This window comes from Pseudopodoces humilis, chromosome 3 (assembly GCF_049639895.1).
Source record: "Pseudopodoces humilis isolate 2021_Gansu_Grassland_sample_001 chromosome 3, ASM4963989v1, whole genome shotgun sequence".
Classification (NCBI taxonomy): Eukaryota; Metazoa; Chordata; class Aves; order Passeriformes; family Paridae; genus Pseudopodoces; species Pseudopodoces humilis.
Window position 1 is genome coordinate 25272525 of NC_142202.1, and position 17893 is coordinate 25290417.

The 17893-nt window shown below is 39.8% G+C and overlaps 1 protein-coding gene across 3 annotated transcripts in view; it reads left to right on the forward strand.

Annotated features, from left to right (window-relative positions):
- PPM1B (protein phosphatase, Mg2+/Mn2+ dependent 1B) overlaps positions 1 to 17893 on the forward strand; it is a 61202-nt gene that overhangs the window by 23646 nt on the left and 19663 nt on the right. For all 3 annotated transcript variants that reach the window (XM_088052762.1, XM_005523386.3, XM_088052761.1), the window contains exons 2-3: positions 1637 to 1781; positions 15976 to 16839. In XM_088052762.1, coding sequence (XP_087908888.1) covers positions 15994 to 16839 — 846 coding nt within the window. In that variant the 5' untranslated portion in view covers positions 1637 to 1781; positions 15976 to 15993. The remainder of the gene's footprint in view (positions 1 to 1636; positions 1782 to 15975; positions 16840 to 17893) is intronic.

Here is a 17893-nt window from a genome sequence, read left to right on the forward strand (position 1 = left end):
CCGAGGCTCCTGAGCACTTTGTGGTGCCTGCACTTTGTAACCATCATGGCGGGAGAGGGTGTTCTGACAGTGGGAGACAGTGCATGGAGGGAGCTGTGTCCTGGCCACGTCTTTTGTGTCTTTGCCCTAAAACCCTGTGTGTTGATGAAGAGCTATTTTACACAGCTTTGTTAATTTGCACTGGTGTGTGTTTCATTTTACACCCTGAAGTTCTGTGATGTGGAAGCAACTTTTTTACTGAAGCCTTTTTACCTTTTGGGGAGGGCTTTTGCCTTGTAGTTCAATACAATGATTTAGGATACTTTTTCAGAGTTCATTAATGATTTAGTGGATGCTGCTTAAGGTGTAGTTAAACCATACTTGGAACAAATATGAATTGGCAGCAGCTGCCAGTTCTGCATTTCTGTCATCGGTACTTGTTTAGCCTGGCATTTCCTAAGCTGGTTTGGAGACCTCAAGTGACAGGAAATAATTGACTTTTTCTGGATTAGTTTGATTCCATCTTACTGTGGTGCGTAAGAAGAGAGAATGCTGGGGAAAACACGGCTTGCAACAGCATAGAGCTACAGGCTTAGAACTTACTGAACTCCTGCAATTCTTCAAAAGGTGGTAAAGTAGTCCTTTTGAGCAATTTTGTGCTTATGACACTTTTTATTAGTTGAAAAGCACTATTGAGTGTATGGAAGAGGCAAGCCATAATGAAATGTTGTAGCTCTGTTCTTCCATCGGTGGAGTTAAAGTCGAGGTCTGCAGTAGGTCTCCTTTATCACTCACCTCATCCAGTGTGCTCTTATCAGTTTAAAATTTGCACTGTCACAACAAAACTTCTATTTCCCTCCTGTCCCAGAAAAGCTGGCTGTTATCCAGAATTTTTTCTACAATAGTTCCTTCTACCAATGTATTCTTATGACAACTTCCGTAAGATTCAGTGTTTTGTAAGACTAAATATGTAGTCCCTGATCCATGAAGGATTTTGTGTGTTTGTATCCTGTTCAAAGCAATGGGTAGATGCTGTTGTTGAGCCACGTATCTGAATTGTTGGTTATTCACTACTTTTACATTTTAAGGTGAATTTCTGGTTAATTTTACAGAAACTATTTTTAAAGAAATGTAATGATTCCTATTTCAGGGGATCTGAAATACTTTTGCAGTTGAAGCTCATTGCTTTTGTTTTAAACTCTTGTGCATTTTATATCTAAGGAAGCAGAATAAATAGCTCACAAATTACACATGCTGCCCGTGGTGGTTTTAAGTCTTGCCAAATGCTCAAGGAGTGTACTCTGTCATCTGAGCAGGTGAATAAAATTAAGACAGCACAATGTTGCTAGCAGGCATGCAAGAGCTATTTCTTCTCTTACTGAATTTAGGGACTTGAAAGGCAGGTAATAGGGTGATGACTTTTTAAGTGCTTGTAAGTGTTGCTGAGGGAAATAGAGAAAAATATTAATCTGATTCTTTGTTGGTATAAATCTTGAATATTGTGTTTAGAGGGTTTACTGAAAGATCTTTACACATCCAGGCACAGCTTCAGTTCAAACACTTCTAATTAGGAAAGAGTTGTATTAATGAAAAAATTAATGTACAAATCTGTTGTACACCATCTGGAGTAGCTAACTACTTCTTTGTTTCTTTCTAGGAAATACCAAAATAAAGCAGATGTTGTGTCCTGTACTGTTATCTCAAGGTTTAGCAAGAGATTCTGTTACGTGCTTCTTGGCAGCAGGAATGTAAACTAATTCTTTCAGCACTGAATTAGAACCTTGACAAGGTTAAAATTACAGGTAAGAGTAAATTCTGCTACTAGGAAATTTACGGGAATATGTAATTCCTTTTACTTTGACTGTGTTTTTAATTTGCAGTTTGTAATTGACCATGGATTTAATGGAAATTTCTGAACAGATTGGGTAAAATGATATTTTTTCTTCTTTAAATATATTTGAATTTTGCTTACTGTTATTTTTTAATAGGGAGGAAATATAATTTCAAGTACAACTTCTTTCTGTTACAATACAAAGCACAGTTAATAAATGGGGGACAGGGAAATGTAATTTTTCACCACAGTAAATGTCTGCTGACCAGATCTTGGAGAAGTTATGTTCTCACACTGAAGACTGTACAGTGTCAGTAAAAGTCATGAAGTGTTTTGCCTGTTGTGTGTTGAGATCAGTTTACTGTCTGCAAGTGACTTTTTTCCCTACAAGGAAATTTATTTTTTTATTACATTTATTTAAAATGTATTTCCTTAAATGCACTAACACTAGCAGTGCTACTTAAATTACCTGTTTTAATCAGTTACAGAAAATGTCTATATTTCCCTTATAAGGTTCCCTGTAGCTTCAGCTTTTGAATCACCTTTTCAAGGGTAAAGGTTGATGTCTTCTTCCAGGTCAATGAAAATGCTTTGGATGCTGATTTTCTGTCATTAACTTTATCTGATGGTGACAGAGACCTCTTGTCACACTCTGTCACCTTCTTCTGAACTCATGTATAGGGAACTAAGAGTCAATGTTCTTTGAATCCTTTTTAAAAAAAAGATAAATACAATGCTGTAAGACCATAGTAATGGAAAAAAATCCCATATCACCACAAATACCTGTCATAGAGATTGCACCTTTTGAGTTGTATGTTTCTGAAAAGTATAGTTCTGTCTTTAAACTGGGACTATGTGTTTTGAAGACTGTCTTTGACATGGGTTTATGGCATGTGTCTTGTCTTCAGAATTATGATCAAGTGAAGGTTTTTCATTCTTTTTTTCACATTTTGATGTTTTTGACAGAAAGACTTGCCTCTTTTCAGTAGTGGCAGGCAGGAGTCTGGACTGTTGGTCTGAAGCAGTCCTATGTGTCTTACTCTGAAGTTCAATAATACATAGGTTGTAAATCAGTGACATGTTTGTGCCAAGGAGGTGGTGTTGCTTTTTCTGCTGCTAAAATGAAAGAAGGGTTCAAATGTGGTTTGTTTTGAGGTTTTTGTTAGCATTGTGTTGATTGAATGTTTTGTGTGTACTTGTACTTGTTTTGTGGTGATGTAACATGTTGAAAAAGAGGTGCAACCTTTCTTACACTGTGCAAGTCACACTTATTTTGAGTGGACCTTTAGCACTCATCCAGCCCCAACCCTTGTGTCTGGCTTCCTCAGATTTTTGTGTGAATCAGGAAACCACCCCTCAATTATAAAAATAAAGGTGTATTGGTTTACTGTGGTTTTGCAGACCTGCTGCAGAACACTTAGTCTAGTGTTTCAGACATGTTTAGGAATAATTCACAGATGATACGAGTAGGTGATTCATTGCTGCCCTATTCTCACAAAAGTGTGTCTGAAGCTTTTTGTAAATGGACTTTGCAAAAAGTAAGGAAAGTTATCTTAAATGCCTAAAGTTAGAGCAAGGGAGAGCTCACTCTTAGTGACATAATGTGTCATGCTAATGGGTAAAATTCTTCAATTTTAATAACTAGTAGTGTAGTGGATAAATCTTGGTTCTTTGTTGCCTTCTGGGTCTGCAGAATCTTGTCCAGGGAGGCTACAGTTACCAGTGACGAACATGGGACTCAATGAGACAGGCCTCTGCTCGGGAAACCATTTATTCACCACAGGAACAAACTTGGCTTTGATCCAGAGACAGAGAGCTCAGAACAGAGGCAGGGTGGTGGGTTTTGTGGGACAGAACCAGGGTGGAGTTTAAGGTCAGGGACTAATAGGAACACAGCAAGGGAGAAACCCTAGGGACTCAAACCCAGTCATCCAGTCAAACCTGGACTGCCACCCCAGGAGGGTCGGGGTGGAGCAACTCTTCCTGGGCTCATAGGGCACATCCCCTAAGGCAGAGGAATGGAATTTACTCTTCACGGGCTTTAAAGCCATGCCTCTCACTTTAACAATGCATATCTGAAACTAAATCTTTGCCTCCCTGGTGGGGGGCACTTCACAGTTCTTTTTCTTCAAAATCTGAGGTCCTGTTTCTGTAGTAAAAGTCTGGCTGCTGTTTGTTAGATTGATGATTGAAAAGGAGCAAACTAAATTTAACACAAAGTACCTGGTCTTTTATTGAATTTAGATAATCAAAACAGCTGTTCTGCGTAGAAATAATTAAAAACTTTATTAACTTGTGAAGGATCACTTTTATGCTAAGTTAATGCTTTGTAGTATCCAAATGCCACCTGTGCATCTGTTTTGAACAGCCCAGTAAAAAAGTGAGAATGTGCTTTTTGGCTACAGGAAATATGAGCAGATAAGGACAAGGAGTTTCAGCAAATATCATAGGATATAAGTCTTGTCATAGCATGGTCAGAAGGGATAAGCAGCAGTACAGTGTAGACTTCCATGTGATGTAATAAAGCCACACTGAGTTGCAGGGTTTGAGTTAAGGACAAAATGTGATTTCAAGGATAATAAGCCTGGACAGGTAATACCTGAATTAACCAGGTAGGCCTGTTTCACTGAAGTGCTAGTGCATCAAATTTCTATTCAAAGAAAATGGTACAAGAGCATGAATGCTGACTTAGGCTGAGCTGTCTTTACTTCTAAAGACTTCCATCCTATTCGCAGGCAGGTGCTGGCAGCAGTAATCTGCTTTGCGCTGTCTGGATCCAGCCTTGTTTTATTTGGTGAACCAACCTGAGTATTTGCCTATGTTATGAACTAATTTTTATCTAGTTACTCTGTAACTCAGATCAACTGTTTGCAGGTAACTAAAGTGATTGAATTTCCCAGTCTTAGAAGTGTTTAGGTGAAGTCTTGGTAAAAATAGCTGAACATGTTACCGGAAAACCTAAGATGAGTGACATCAATTAAGACATTGACAAGAGTAGTCTCTTACTGAGAATGACACTGCATACTTATTCAGTTAAGTCCCTAGCAGTGGTGCTAATCTGAGCTAAGGCTGCTGATAATAAGAGCTCACACTAGCAAACACAGAATTCTGTGTAGCTAAGAAAAGCACTGTTGTAAGTTTTCATTCGGCCACAGAACTGTGTGAAATTGACATCTGCTACTTTTAATAAGAAGGAAGCTGCATGGTAAAAGTTCTGTGACTAAAAAATTCATCAACCTGGGTACTGATGACCTTGTACTAAGTGCAGTAATTAGAAAGCTAGATTCAGAGTCCACTTTCAAGGTTTTGTGAAGTTCATCTTGAATATCTGAGGTATGATCTCTATACCTATTGAGCTGCATTTCAGAAAAAATAAGCCTCAGCATGAAGTATGCAGTTTGTCCATGGGAGACAGATGGTTGTCACATAAGCTGATCTGGAAGATCTGTAATTAAGTAGCATCATTCATATTTTAGTAAAGTGCAAGAAAGCAGACTATAAAATTGATCTCTGAAAGGACCACAAGGATGTTTTCCTTGTGTTAACATAGCTAGAAAGGTTATAGCCCTTAACCTAGCTCCAGGTGCTTTTTTCTATTTCTTTGTCTTTTCTGTTGAAAGTTACAGCCCCCTTGGATCTGCTATCTAAACTGCTGCTTCCAAACCCACTGCAAACAAAATCACGAAATTTCAAAATACTAAAGCTAACTTTGCTCTTTTTCGGTGAAACAGTTCAGAGAGTAAGGACAAAAACATCTCAGCCAGCAACTCTGAAAGAAAGGAAATTGCTGGCACAATGTAGGGGTGAGTAGCTGAGGCAGAGCAGAAATGTTAATGTTTTCAGGTAGTGCTACTGACATTGAAAACAGATGTGAATCTACAGCATTAAATTACGCCTCTGATTGTTTTGTACTTCCAGACCAATTTGATGTAGCTGAAGTTCATTCTGAAATCTTCATCTCCTTTATAACTTGCTGATTAAAAGAAGTGTGGTGGGGAAAAGTTGTGTTTTGTTTATCTTTGTTATTAGTTCTTTTCCCCACCTGTTGTAACAATAGAGGTGCTGAAATTAATTTTAAAATTACAGCTGTAGCTCTTAGGTATGTATGCTACCTGATAATTGGGAGGACTTGCAAAATTTTTTTTACTTCCTGGTTTAGAAGCGTCTTTGGCTTCTTTCACAACATCTTGACAGGAAAGGTTTTTGGTGGGAGGCTCGATATTGTTATATTCTGTTGATACTTAATTTCTTTCTGTTAGTATCTTTGGTCAGCTGACATCCTTGCTAAAGCTGACACACATGGCCGCAGATTACCTAAAAACAAACCCAAATCCTCCAGATGAAACCCAGGAATGGTAATAACTGTTCTTCTATGTAGTTAATTTTTAAGTGAAAATAGAATATTCAGATCTTATTCTTAGGTTGCAATCATTTGTTTGACTCTGCCAGCATTTTTGGCTGCATAGTTAGAATAGCTGTTACAACCAAGCCCCAAAAACTGTTGGCCTGAGGTAAATTCATGTAGTGCCAGTATTTTGAAGATTGGTAAGTTTGAAGCAAGACCAAATTTTCTGGGATCAAAAATCAAAACTATCTGCAGTATGTGTAGACAGATGTGCTGAATAAAGTCTGTGTGCACATAACACACACTAGAGAGAGAGACTGCAAGATGGAGACAGAGGAGCTTTCTGCCAAGACTAAACTTCGATTTATTTTTTTTTTTTACTTAAACCAGGAAAGTTATTTCTTCCTGCATTTCACATAAGTTTTGAAGTTGTTTGTCATGAATACTTTGATTATTTGTATCATTTACATCTTTAATATCTAGTGCAGCATTTTTTCTTTTGAAATGTCATTCTTTTTTTATAGCTGGAGCACATGTGCTTTGTAACAGAAAACTCTGGCACTGTTTCTTTTCCACAGCACTGACTTATAAGAAATGACTAGCCTGTTGAGAGAATCCTTCTGAGGAAGAGACATTTTACAGTACACTTTTATGATCTAAGCCCAAAAGATTTATGTTGGACCATTCTCATATTATGAAAAGATACGTTACTGCCTTTGGGACTGTTGACTGTCAAAGTGGTATTAGTTCAGTTCTGATCTTTTTTATGAAACTGACATGTGATGTGAAAATTATTTTATAGTATCTACAAAAACTTTTATTATGGCTTTTAGACCTTTATAATCTAATTATGTGTTGGTTGCTGTCATGGTTCATCACCCTAGCCAGCAACTAAGAACTGCACAGCTGCTTGCTCACTCCACCTTCTCCCTCCCCAGTGGGATGGAAAAGAGAATCATAAAAACCAGAAAATTCATGGGTTGAGACACAGGCTTTTTAATGGGATAGGAAACGAAGAAGAAGAATTAAAATATGCAAAACAAGTGATCCACAATGCAGTTGCTTATCACTTGCCAACCAATGTGAGTGGTAGCCCCTGGCCAGCTTTCTCCTGTTTATAGATTGAGCATGATGTCATATGGAGTATCTCTGGCCAGTTTGGGCCAGCTGTCATGGCTGTGTCTCCTCCCAACTACTTGTGCCACTCCAGTCTTCTCCATTGGCAGGATAAGAGAATCAAGAAAGTCCTGGACTTAGCATAAACACTACATAACACACTGGTATTTTTAGTTGTTGCTATCAACTTTATTCTTATGCTGCGTCCAGACCACAACTCTATACCAGCTATGAGGAAGAAAATTAATTAACTCTATCCCACCTGAAAGCAGGGCTGTATCTACTCCTTACTTCATACCATTTACATCCTACCAAGTCCCACACTTTCCAATACACCCAAGTAATCACTATCACCTTTCCGGTATTTTGATATATACACAGAGATATCATTCACATAGTATATGGGCCATCCCTTCAGAATGTTTGTTGAGTTTTAGTCCATGACTTTGGGCTTCATCTGTCGTAGTAGTCCTTCAGGGCAGGAGAGAACGTGTGTAGGGTTTGCTTGTTTTATGCTGAAGCCAGTGCTAGTTCCATCACTGCTGTGCTGGTCTGGTTCTATCATCAAAATTCCATTCTTCATTAATCTAGGTAATTCTATTACAGTACCATTGATATGGCATTTAACAACCATAGAAGTGATGACCTACAGTATTTTATAGCAAACAACATAATACAGTTTAAATAATTAGCTGCTCTTACCCACAATCAAATCCCCTTGAGGTACACATTGGACTTCCCCATCTGTCTGCATTAACCCACCAAGTGCACCCAGGTCCTTGAGCAAATGCAGTCCTGTGGATGATCACTGGATCTTCTATTCAGGTCCTTTGACTTTTTTTTATTTTATGGCAAAACCAGTTTTCAGAAGGATTTGAACTACTTTTCTCTCTCTCAAAAACTTCTGTTATTGTATTGTCTCACACAATATTGTCATCAATGTATTAAGTGTTCCAAAGTTTTTCCTTGTTTCAGTACTGTTTAGATCAGTCCATGGCTAATGGTCTGTTTCCACCCCTGGAATAGTCTATTCCACGTGTACTGGATGGGCCTGCACTCTATTGCCAATGGCTTGAGAAAACTGTACCAGCATCAATTGTGGCATACTGCTTGGCTGCCTCTGACTTCAGTTTGTATTGAAGTTCCAACAGGTCTGTCGTGGCTGGACTCAGAGGTGGCATGGCTTCATTCAGGCCATGACAGTCTACTCTTAGTCTGCACTGGCTATATGGAACTATTAGAAACTGAGAGAATTCTGCTGATCACTCCTTGGCTGTCCATATGACCAATCAACTTATGGATGGTGGCAGGTGTGATATCGCTGCCAATGCACCATTTTGATGGTGCCTGTTGTTTGACCTGCACCAGAAGTGTCCTGCAGGAGATGGGGCAAGGTCAATGGCTGTTTAATTTCTACTGTCTCCAAGGCAGCTATACCAAAAGCCCAGCAGTACCTTTTTGAGTCCTTGAAATACACCCTCGTGAGACAGTTTAGGCAAAGGATGCACTGGAGTCTTAGGGCCAGTCACAATGGAGTGCTTTTGCCACTCATTCCCAGCAAGCTTAGTTTGTCCTCCAACAAAGTTAGCTGTTGGGACTGCCTTGCCACTCCAGAAACAGATGGTGCCTGCCCCTGTGAAGCAGTGTTTGCTAGAGCCTTTGAATCCTGTGGGTCTGTTGTGCCAGGTCATCCAATCCACACAGTCCACTAAACCCAGCTGTTTCTTTCCTGCACCTAACTGGAGGCAGGGTCCCTCTAGTCCTGGTTATAGTAATTACTGTTTATTCACTTCTTGTAAATGTGAGTCAGAGTCCCTTGAAGATCAGGAGTAAGAGTAACCCCTTCACTGTGTCTGGGGAACTGCCCACTAGAGGCTGTTACAGCAATGTTCTGCAGTAACCCTCTCATGATTCTCCTTGCTGTTTCCCTACTTTTGCCTGTAGGGTCAAGGTAGATTTTTCCATCCCATTTCCTCATGTGCTCTCTGTGGTCGCACAGGGTGGCCTGTGCTGTTTATGCTTACTCCTAATAGTTGGGACACTGGTCCGTACAGGTGGAGAACAGGATGCGTCTGCCCTCTTTCCTGTCCACAACCAAGATACAGGCCTGTAGCGAGGAAGAGGCATTTTGTTTGTATTATTTGAGATGGCCAATTTATCCACCATTTGTCTCTCCAGGTCATTACTGCCAATTAGTTGGTGTATGACAATGGTGCATCCCATACAAACTTCCATCACATGGGTTGTGTACACTTGGTTTCATCTGGGTCTTTGGATAACTGCTTGTTGTCTACATCATTATAAATCTCCTCCAGCATGGCTAGTTGCCTCAGATACTGGATGCCTCTATCTGTGACAGTCCACTTGCCTGGGTGGCATAACATCTTCCTTGAAGGAATACTTGTCCTTCATACCTGACAGGAGTCACTTCCAGACACTGAGGGCTTGTGCCCCTTTTCCAGTTGCTTTGTTAATACCCACTTCTGTAGAATGGGGTTTCAGCTGTTTGGCTTCTCTACCCTCTAATTCCAGGTTACTGGGCCTGTTATTCCAGCATTGGAGCAGCCAGGTGATGCCCTTGCGTGGATGATGGCTGAAATATTTTTGCATATGTCACAGCTTGCTCAAGGATAGGGATCAGATGGTTAACTATGTCTTTTATGCATTCTACCTCTTCCCCTACCTCTTCTCGTGATAGCCCTGCTGCTTCATCCCTCACTAAATGAGCTCACCTCCACATATCTCTCTCCTTATGTATAGCAGGGGCTGATACAGGCATGAATTGGTGTGTTGGTTAAACCACAGTAAGTCACTGGGATTGGAGTAGCCCCTGTGGCCATCATTTTGTCATCACATCCAGAGGCCTTTTCTTTCTCTCAAGGGTACTGTACAGTACTGAACATGGCTCAGTAGGCCTGGGCCAGGCCACAGCATGTTGCCATGAGTTTTGTCTCTCTGGAATTGTCAGGGTGGCAGCATAGTTTTTCCAAATATTTAACTAGTCTTTCCAGGTTTTGCACTTGTTTAGGGCTGAAATCCCAAAGCACTGGAGGTACCCACTGTCCTAGACACTTGCCCATACTATCCCCCACACCCTTCCACACTTACTGCTATCCAGCCTCAGGGCTGGATGGCATTCTAAAATCATTGTTCAACAAGACCTTGAACACATTCAGATGACACAGCAATAGGAATGCTGGTTTGAACATCCCAAGGTTATTAAAAGTTCCCAAGTGCTGTTTTAATTGGCCTAGAGGAGAAAGGGAAGATGAAGGGAGGTACCAGTCTCCCTCATGGATTGGGTCTCTGAGGAAAAGAGGTAAAAGCTGTAATTATTAGTAGTTTCCTATAGATGGCTCTCAAAGTATGGAGATGTGGGCTGTGTGCTGAGTACAAATACCAGTTCAGTTTCATGAGCGTCAGTTCTGTCATATTATAAGCCAGTGTTACAGAGTACAGCAACAAAACTATAGCCCAGTTCCCATGGGTGACAATCAGCATAGGGGGCAATATATACACGTAAAGTATTATGTAATGCATTTTCACTAACAAGAGCACCAACTTTGAGGGCAAATACATCACCACTGTGATCTGTGGCTAATATATTGAATACAGATTTCTTCTAATATGTTCTGGTCAGATTTGCCATTATCTCAACCTGTCATGCCCTGTGTTGGGCACCAAAAATGACTCCAGCAACTGTGTACCACACAGCTGCTCACTCACTACCGTGACCCAATCAGATGGAAGTGAGAATCAGAAGAATGAAAGTGAGTAAACTTGTGGGTTGTGATAACATCCTACTGATGTGATAACATCAGTTTAACGGGAAAGAAAAGGAAGAAAATTATAATAGAAGAATTAAAAACAAGTGAGGCACAATGCAGTTGCTCATCACTCATTTGACCAATGCCCTGTCATTCCCAAGCAGTAGCCTTGGCCAGCTTTCCTCCCAGTTTATATATTGAGCATAATATATATTCATACAGTATGGAATATCCCTTTGCCTAGTTTGGGCCAGCTGTCCTGGCTGTGTCCCTCATAACTTCTTGTGCCCCTCCCACCTTTTCCCTGACAAGGCATGACAGCTGTCAAGTCCTTGACTTAGTATAGCTAGCAGTACTTAGCAACAGCTAAAAACCTCAGTGTGTTATCAACATTACTCTTATATTGCATCCAAAGCACAACTCTTAACCAGCTACTAGGGAGACAATTAACTTTGTCCCAGCTCAAGTCATGACAGCTCTGGCCTTTATGACAGTCATCAAGTAAATATTTCTGCCTGTTAAATATAAATCTAAATTGAAAGGAGCCTGCTTTTCACTTAAAGTAGCCGCCTATTTCCCCTTTATGATATAGTAGAAAAGAATGATTATCTATACCTAAGCAAGAACTATTTGTCAATTTTTAAGTAGATCTTTGGAGAAAATCAGCAGTTGGTATTTGTCTTTTAAACGGAAATACGAGCACAGCTGATTTTAAGGCTCTTTCCTGTGTGGCTGATCTAATACCAAAGAATCTTCACTGTGTAGCTGGAGCAGAAAGGATGTTGATCACGAATTTTTCTTGCATGTCAGAGGACATGACTTTTGCCGTCATTCTTCTATTTGTCAAAAGGCTAGATGCCTTTGGTTTCCTCAGCCTGAATTTGCCTGTTGCCTATGTTGCCTGTATAAGAGATAAGGACTATACACAGGATTTCACTCTGGTAGAAAGTATTAGAGAAAAATACAGGTTGGAACTTCAGAGAAGTAAGCCTTGGGTTAGATTTTTGCACTGGGATGTCAGCTTTCGTTAGAGACTTGTTGCCCTGAACTCTGTTGGAAATGACAGCTATGTTAGACTAGAGATGAACAGTGAGCACTAGGCTGGAGAGGTAGTTGGAGCCTCTGCTTTGGTAGCATATTGCTCAGATTTAACTTCTTCATTGCCAGAGAGGGGCAAAGGCCAGTAATTTCTTCCTATAAATAATTTATCCTCTGTAAAGGCCTTCCAAAAGCCTTTGAGCCTTGGTGATTATCGGTCCTGCCAGGCAATAGATTTTTTTAAAAATTTTGATTATCATTATTTTATTTTTTTCCCAACCTTTTCCAGGGTTGGAAAGACTACAAGGAGAAGAGGATCCTAGGGTTTCATTTTTGATCTGACTAATATGTGGTATTTTAAAGAATGGTCTTTGGAGCATGGACAAGAACTAAGGCCTTCTCTGTTTCCAAGAGAATTTTGGGAATTGCAGTAGACATGGTCTTCCTGATTTTGAAAGTTTCAACTAAAAGTTTTATGTGGGGCAAACATTTTCACCACAAGGAAATTAATATGTTTTCTCAAACCAATCTGTTATTCAATTAAATTTCATACAAAAATGAGATCTTTGGAAAATAAATCTTAATACTAAAGGATACTGAATTTTTGAGTTTATGCTGATTAAAGCCATGACTGAATTACTGATTTGCAGGTGGATGCTTCATGTGTTCTGGTGTGTTTTATCTTGAGACTAAATCTTGCTCTACAAAAATATTTGGGGCTTAATGCCTTAACTCCCTCAAGAAATGTTGAGATTTTTTGACTAAGAGTAAGTACGACAAAGTCTTCGTTAAAAGCTTGAACAGTGGAAGGGTATTCATGCTTGAAATACCTGATATGAGTGAGTGGTCAGTTAGCTCAAGGGTAGGCCCTAACAGTAGATAAATCTTGGTAGGCTGGAGCAGTGGTCTGATGGTAACCACAGGAGGTATAATCATGTCATGTACCTGGAATAAAGTAACCTTGTCCCTTTGTACAGCCCCACTGATGACTGCTGAGGAATGAGATTTGTCAAAGAGAACCATGGGATGGGTCCTGGTGGAGAACCAGGACAAATGAGTTGAACGTTAGAGAGCAGTGTGTCTGAAGGGAGAAAAGTTTAGTGCCTATTAGAAAAGGTATATCCAGCGTTTTGGGAGAAATTACGGTTTTCCTCTATTTGGATCTCATGAGGCTGCATCAGGAATACAGTGTGGACTGCTCACCTCCCAGTACAAGAAAGGTGCAGACATGGAAGGAGCAAGCTGAGCAGAGAAAGCACTCTGTTATTGAGGGGCCAGAGCCTGTGATGTGCGAGGAGAGGGGAGATAAGAGTTTCTTCAGTGTGGAGGAGAAAAGGCCAAGCTGTCTTCCAACACTGTCATGGGAGGGATAGAGAAGGTAGAGCTGTGTTCTTTTAGGAGATATGTGATGAGGGCCTAAGAGGCAAAGAACACAAGTTGATTCCCAGACTTACTGCTAGCAAGTCAATCTCTGCATCCTTTATTTGCAATATTAAATGGGATATTTAGAATATTAAGAACATCATCTTGAATAGTGCGGTTTTCTTTTTTCCAGTTTGTTATGAGTTGTAAAAAAGTGAAATTACTTATGAAACAAGTAAAACTAAGGTGTGACACATGCCTTTGGGGGTTGGTTTTTTTAAAGCGTGTTTTATTTTGTGGATATAAAACAAAATAGTGAGCTCACAGGCATTTGCACTTACATAGTTTTTCATCTTTTTCCTAATTTAGTCACATGATTTCTTCCACATTTTTGGTTATAAGAATGTAAGGACATACTTAACACAATTAAAGGAACTTCATAGAAGGTGTGAAGTATTGGAGGGTATCTCATTTTGGCAGCATTTCAGTCCTGTGTCAGTTTTGACAGTTTTACTGGTAAGAATGTTTCTTGTGCTTTTAAAATAGTTTTATGTTGTGTGCAGTTTGTGAATAGCTGATTGTGAGATATTAGAATCCTTTCACAAGTCTCCTTTACTGATACTAGTTGCACTATTAAACTATGTGGAACTTGTTCAGCTCTGGTTGCTGAGAACTCTTTTGTGGTGTTATGTTGTACTGCCTTGCTTACTCTCTGACACAGATGAATTTTGTTTGTTTTGAAAGCAAAATCAGATGTTTTGAGAGAAGGGGTTATGCAAAGTTTTGACTACATACCTCAGTGATGGATACACTTTTTGTGTCATTTCTACCTATTCACAGTGTTAAAAAAACTGCTGAGCAAGCTGTTGTGGCCTCTGTAGTGGTGGGGATCTTCAGCACTGCATGGAGATCAGAGAGGTAGTATGAAATTTGGTTGTATCTAGTCCTCTGTATTATACTTCATATGCATTTAGGTGAGGGAAATGGCAGAAGTAAGGATTAATTGATCTCATGCTGGCTGGCAACACATTCTTGAACTAGATTATCATGACTCTGTAAACTCTGTAGGTGGGTACTACTCTGTCAGAGACAAGTGACTGCTCAGGATCAGTCATGGCAGAATTCTTGACAGTTCTTTTTGGATGAAATTTTCATGTCTAAGGATTTCATAAGGTGATGACTTTTAGCATGGTCTGAAGCTGTGGTATCTGAGTTTCTGAGATCTGTGGATTAAAGAATGTATTCTCTACTGACTTTGTAAATGGCAAGGTAGTTTTTCAGGTCTGTGTAGAACCCTTGAGTCTAGTACAGGAGAGGAAATCAGAAGCCTTCTAAAGCTTCAATGTAGATTATTCACATTTTTCCTGGGAGCTTGCATTCTGGAGATGATCTCCAAATAATGAAGAACTTCTAACTTTCTGTGGATTATTTACTTCCCTTAGATCATACCTCTTGTTGAATTTAATATTGAAAATTGAATAAATTTTAACATCAGGACCTTTGAATTTAAAATCCCATGTAAGCACATGTAAGTCTGAGGGATGGCTGCGAGTTGAGGTTGTTCAGCCTGGGGAGATCTTACAGAGGCCTTTAAGTACCCAAAGTTAGCATACAAGAAGGCTGGAGAGGGACTATTGGCCAAGTGTAGTGATAAGACAGGGAAATGCCTTCAAACTGTAAGAGGGTAGGTTTGGAATTGAAATAAGAAAGAAATTCTTTACTCTGAGGGTGAGACATTGGAAGATGTTGCCCAGAGAAGCTGTGCATACCCCATCCCTGGAAATGTTCAAGGCCAGGATGGATGGAGCTTTGTGCAGTCCAGTGTAGTGGATGGTGTCCTTGCCCATGGCGAGGAGGGTTGGAAGAAGATGATCTTCAAGGTTTTTTCCAGTCCAAACCATTCTATGATTCTATAATAAATATTGAAAAGTTTTTTTATGAAGGACTAAGTATAATTTGTTAAAAGATTGCTTTGAGAGGTTTTCTTGTATTTAAGTGGAAATTACTGCCTTGGTTCCTTTGGCAGATGGTCTGTGTTCCCCTGTGGTCACTTTTGCCGTGCCTTACAAGAATACAGAAGTAGTTTGGTACATGCAAAGCTAGCGTGACTAGTCCTTATTTATGGACATGAATTGATTTTTTTCATGCCACAGTAAAACTGGAAAGAAAGTACGAGTGATATAGTTGTTGGTTTTCCGTCATAAATTAGTCTCTGCAGAGGATGGCAAAATCAGCAGGGCTGCAAAGGTATGTGAACTCCTCTGCCTTCATTGTTTAATTTTTATTAAGTAGCTCTTCAAAAAAGGCAGTACCCCAACAAAAAAAAAAAAATGCTAAAAAGATGCAAACAGAGGTTTGTAAATTCACACTTCATTCATGTCATGTATTAATTTTTTTCCCTCCAGTATAGTTGTTGACTTTGCATGTGTGCATGCTATATCACTTGTTTTATAAAGGAGAAACACAGGAAGTGGACAACAAAGATTATGTGGAATGGAGTGGCTTTATAAATAAGACTTCTTCTCTCTGTTTTCCAGATTCAATATTGCATAAACATGGGTGCATTTTTGGATAAACCAAAAACTGAAAAACATAATGCTCATGGTGCAGGGAATGGCTTGCGTTATGGCCTCAGCAGTATGCAGGGATGGAGAGTGGAAATGGAAGATGCTCACACAGCTGTTGTAGGTATTCCCCATGGCTTAGAGGACTGGTCCTTTTTTGCTGTCTATGATGGTCACGCAGGATCTCGTGTTGCAAATTACTGCTCCACTCATTTATTAGAACACATCACTAACAATGAAGACTTTAGGGCGACAGAAAAACCTGGATCTGCTCTTGAACCTTCAGTGGAAAATGTCAAGAGTGGAATCAGAACTGGCTTTTTGAAAATTGATGAGTATATGCGCAATTTCGCAGACCTCAGAAATGGCATGGACAGAAGTGGCTCAACAGCAGTAGGAGTTATGATTTCACCTGAGCATGTATACTTTATCAACTGTGGTGATTCACGTGCTGTTCTCTATAGGAATGGACAAGTCTGTTTTTCAACACAGGATCACAAACCTTGCAACCCAAGGGAGAAAGAGCGAATCCAGAATGCAGGAGGCAGTGTAATGATTCAGCGTGTTAATGGTTCATTGGCAGTTTCTCGAGCTCTGGGGGACTACGACTACAAATGTGTTGATGGCAAAGGCCCTACAGAACAACTTGTTTCTCCAGAGCCTGAGGTGTGTGAAATTTTAAGGGCAGAAGAAGATGAGTTTATCATCCTGGCTTGTGATGGAATCTGGGATGTAATGAGCAATGAAGAGCTCTGTGAATTTGTTAAGTCTAGACTTGAAGTATCAAATGACCTGGAAACAGTGTGCAATTGGGTAGTGGACACTTGTTTACATAAGGTATGTACCTGTTTTCTCCAAACAGCTGTTCTAAAAGTATCTTCTGGTTAGATGGGTACAGTCTTAACAGCTGTTCCTGGCCTACTGTTCCCCTTCTCCAACTTCTTTTCTTCAAAGTTCTGTACCCATTTGACTGTATATCCTTGCTGAAGAATATAAAGCCTCAGCCTATATGCTTGGGAAGTTGATAGCAATTGCAAAAATAAAGGCTGGCTTTTTTTTCCCCAAGTAATGCTTGCATATAGTTCCAGCTCTAGACTTTGATTCTAAATACAAAATTTATAAAATTAATCTATTCTGAGGAAGGTACTTTGTGGGTTTTTTGTTCTTTGAAGTTGAATAGTGTTTGTATCCTTTGCGGAAAACCAGTGTTGGCAGCATCTCCTCTTCAAGGTGTTGTTTGTCTGTCACGTGTGCCCTCAGCTCACTGTAGCTTGGAGTAACACCACCTTTGCATCTGAGCTTGGTTCCACTCCTCAAATTTAGTTTGTTTGGAGCAACTACTGGCTGGTCTGCGTATGCTAAATAGGTATTCCATTTCCAGCATTCCCTGAAAAGTGCAGCTCCTGCTAGTAGAAACAGAGTTCCTTTGTTAGGCCACAGACTAAACATGCAATTTTGAGGAAAATACTAAAATTCCCAGCTGGAACTCTAAAGGGTAAGTTGTGTGTTTTTTCCAGAAATAGGGTTGTATTCCAGCATATACAGTGTATGATTGGTTTAAATTGCTTTTCTGAACAAGGCCTCAACCAGCCTTGTTAAAGGATGGTCACTCTTGGATACTTCCAGTAAAACTGAGTGCTGACCACATGTTTATTTTCCAAAGTCAGATCCTGAATCTCTGTAACAATATTAGAATGTTGTATTATGTCTTCAGGCTGTGGATTGTACCACATAATAATACTAAGTGATAGGTGTCCTCACATGCTTGGTACAAGAGGGAACATAGGTAACTCATAAGCAGTATTTCTGAAGGAATCCATTCTAATGTCAAATTCTTAATTGCTCTAGGAGAAGGATTTGTTGTGATAGCTGATTAGAGCTATCCAGTAGC